Source organism: Alligator sinensis, unplaced genomic scaffold (genome assembly GCF_000455745.1).
Source record: "Alligator sinensis unplaced genomic scaffold, ASM45574v1 scaffold1334_1, whole genome shotgun sequence".
Classification (NCBI taxonomy): Eukaryota; Metazoa; Chordata; order Crocodylia; family Alligatoridae; genus Alligator; species Alligator sinensis.
In genome coordinates this window covers 300,454-303,480 of record NW_005842872.1, presented here as the reverse complement: position 1 = coordinate 303,480, position 3,027 = coordinate 300,454, and the positions used below count along the sequence as shown (strand labels likewise).

At 63.8% G+C, this 3,027-nt stretch overlaps 2 protein-coding genes across 2 annotated transcripts in view; both read left to right on the top strand.

Annotated features, from left to right (window-relative positions):
- Positions 1–2,822, top strand: part of LOC102378650 (protein O-GlcNAcase-like) — a 16,062-nt gene extending 13,240 nt beyond the window's left edge. The window contains exons 18-19 of the mRNA XM_025191909.1: positions 1,728–1,899; positions 2,302–2,822. Coding sequence (XP_025047694.1) covers positions 1,728–1,899; positions 2,302–2,438 — 309 coding nt within the window. The 3' untranslated portion in view covers positions 2,439–2,822. The remainder of the gene's footprint in view (positions 1–1,727; positions 1,900–2,301) is intronic.
- Positions 2,751–3,027, top strand: part of LOXL3 (lysyl oxidase like 3) — a 22,774-nt gene continuing 22,497 nt past the window's right edge. The window contains exon 1 of the mRNA XM_025191908.1: positions 2,751–2,763. Coding sequence (XP_025047693.1) covers positions 2,751–2,763 — 13 coding nt within the window. The remainder of the gene's footprint in view (positions 2,764–3,027) is intronic.

Below are 3,027 nucleotides of genomic sequence, written 5' to 3'. Positions count from 1 at the left end.
GCAGCGGGGGCCTGAGCCTGAGCGCAGGGGCAAGACCCCCCAGCCAGGACCCTGCGGGGCTGGTCCTAGCAGGAGCATGGGCACAGTCTGGTCCCATCCCCAGCCTGGGCTGCAGCAGCAACAGCGCCTCGGGGGGAGGCTTAAAAACACCTTGACACCTTGACACCAGCATCGCTGTGCCTAGGTTATCGCTAGACTGGGGATGGGGCTGGGCTGTGCCAATGCTCCTGCTGGCACCAACCCTGCAGGGTCCTGCCTAGAGGGTCTTGCCCGTGTGCTCAGGGTCAGACAGATGCTGCACTGGGGCAGGAAGGGATTTCCTGCTGGTCAGACTGGTCCAGACCTGGGGGGTTTCCCCTTCCTCTGCAACAGGGACAGGGCCTTGGCCTGGGAGTCTCTCATAGTTGATAGTTACAGTTTCATAGTAGGTAGGGTCAGAAGGGACCTGAGCAGATCATCAAGTCCAACCCCCTGCCCTGGGCAGGAAAGAAAGGATTCTGGGGTCAAATGACCCCGGCTAGGTGATTATCCAGCCTCCTTTTGAAGACCCCCAGGGTAGGAGTGAGCACCACTTCCCTTGGAAGTTGGTTCCAGATCCTAGCCGCCCTGACAGTGAAGTAGCGCCTCCTGATATCTAGTCTGAATCTACTCTCAGTCAGCTTATGGCCGTTATTCCTCATTACTCCCAGCGGTGCTCGGGGGAACAGGGACTCCCCCGGTGCCTGCTGGTCCCCCTTGGCCAGTTTATAGATGGCCACCAGATCCCCTCTCAGCCTTGTCTTGTGGAGGCTGAACAGGTTCAGGCCCTTTAGCCTCTCCTCGTAGGGCCTGCCCTGCTGCCCTGACCATATGAGTGGCCTCCTCTGGACCCTCTCCATGCTGTCCACATCCCTCCTGAAGTGCGGCGCCCAGACCTGGACGCAGTACTCCAGCTGCGGCCTGGCCAGCGTCGCATAGAGGAGGAGGATCACCTCCTTGGCTCTACTCGAGATGCACCTGTGGATGCACGACAAGGTCCTGTTAGCCCTGTCAACTGTGACCTTGCATTATGCTCAGTACCTTGCACCTGCCAGTGTTGAACCCCATCCTGTTCTTATCCACCCACCCACGTAACCTGTCTAGGCCCGATTGCAGCCTATTCCTCCCTTCTGGCATGCCCACTTCTCCCCACATCTTAGTATCATCTGCGAATTTGAACAGGGTGCTTTTCATCCCCTCGTCCAAGTCGCTGATGAAGATGTTGAACAGCACAGGCCCGAGGACCGAGCCCTGGGGGACCCCACTGCCCACGTCCCTCCAGGTCGAATAAGACCCATCCACCGCCACTTTCTGGGTGCGGCCCTCCAGCCAATTTGTGACCCATCTGACTGTGTAGGCATCAACACCACAGTTGCCTAATTTCTTAATGAGAAAGGGGTGAGAGTGCACTGAACCCCCTGATAGCAGCAGGACCCTGACCCTTGTCACCCAGTATCACCCAAGAAAGGGCCGGGGGCTCTTAGTGTCTGTGGGGAATGGGCCTGGTCATTGCACCCGGGTTGCAGGTGTTGCCAGGACCAGGCCAGACCTGGATGTGTCTGGAAGGTTTAGGAAGGGGCTGATCCTGCCTGGAGCAGGGGCTGGGCCTGGTGTGACCCGCAGGGCCCAGCTGTGCTGTGACACTGAGGGATGGGCTGGGGGACGGGGGGACTTCCCTGGGCCCTGGCCGACCGCTGTCCATGCCGCAGGGAGCCGTGGGGGAGGCGCTGATGTCCTTCCAGGCAGAGCCGCTGGCTGTGCCCCCGGCCGTGCTGCAGCGCTTCCCCTCACTGGTGCAGCTGGGCACTGCGCCACGTGCACTGGACCCCGGCGCTGCCCGCAGCCTGGCCATCGCCCTGCTCAGTGCCCTCCGTGCCAATGGTGAGTCCTGACCCCGGGGTGTGGGACGCAGCATGCCCCGCACAGGGACGGGGGCAGAGGGGCCTGGGCCAGGGCTGGAGAGGGGGGCCATGCCCAGGTGTGGGGCTGGGGTTGGGCAGGGCTCACAGCCACAGGGCACCTCTCCAGAAGACAGCCTGTGCCCATGGTCAAGGAGCATGGGGCAGGGGAGGCCAGACCAGGCTGGGGCCAGGGGCACCTTGTTATCCGGCCCCGCCACCTGCAGTGCAGCGCCTGGCTCGGCTCTGGCCTGCGCTCTGACCAGCAGGGCTGCACGGAGCCCAGGACCAGGGTCCCGCACCCTGCCCAGCCCAGCCCAACCGGGTCCAGCCTGGCCTGTGACCGTGTGACCCACAGTGACCATGATGCCTTCCTTCCCCGCAGGGTCCCGGGGCGTGTTCTGCGAGGTGAGCGCCGCGCACCACCACCAGCTGCATTTCTACGGGAAGCTCGGCTTTGTGACGCTGCCCGGCGGGCGGGCCCATGGCCCTCGCACCCAGCTCCTGGGCCGGCTCCTCTGAGCACGTGGCCGTGGCCCCGAGCCAGGCACAGTGTGGATGCAGGCAGGGCAGAGGGCAGCACGGCAGTGACACAGGCCCCAAGGGGACGAGCAGGCCAGGTGCAAGCCCTCAGGCGATAGGCCCCACAGGCTTCCCCTGTCTGGACAGGGTGGCGGGGATACCCTGGCCCCAGCCCCAGCCCCAGCCCTGCTGGCCCTGTGGCAGGAGCAGAGGGTCTTGGTGACAGGGTGCTCGCCCTGCCGCAGGCTCTGCAGGAGCTCCCACGTGATGTGCACGGGAAGGACAGGGCCTGGGGCTTGCTGCCCACGCGGCATGGCCTGTGGCTGTGAGGAAGGAGACGTGTGCCCTGGGGATGGTGCTGCTTCAGCCACAATAAAGGACATGTCCAGGTCTTGGCTCAGTCTCTTTTTTGCAGCACGGTGGATGAAACTGCCATCGGCCCCTTGCTGCTTCTGGGGATGCTGATGTCCCCTGCACCAGGAGAGGGTCAAGCTGCCCTGGTCCCCGGTCACCTCCAATGGAGCAGCCCGTCAGGGCTCTGCAGGCCCCCAACTCCCCCCCCAGCCCTGCCGGCGCCCCTCGCTCGCGA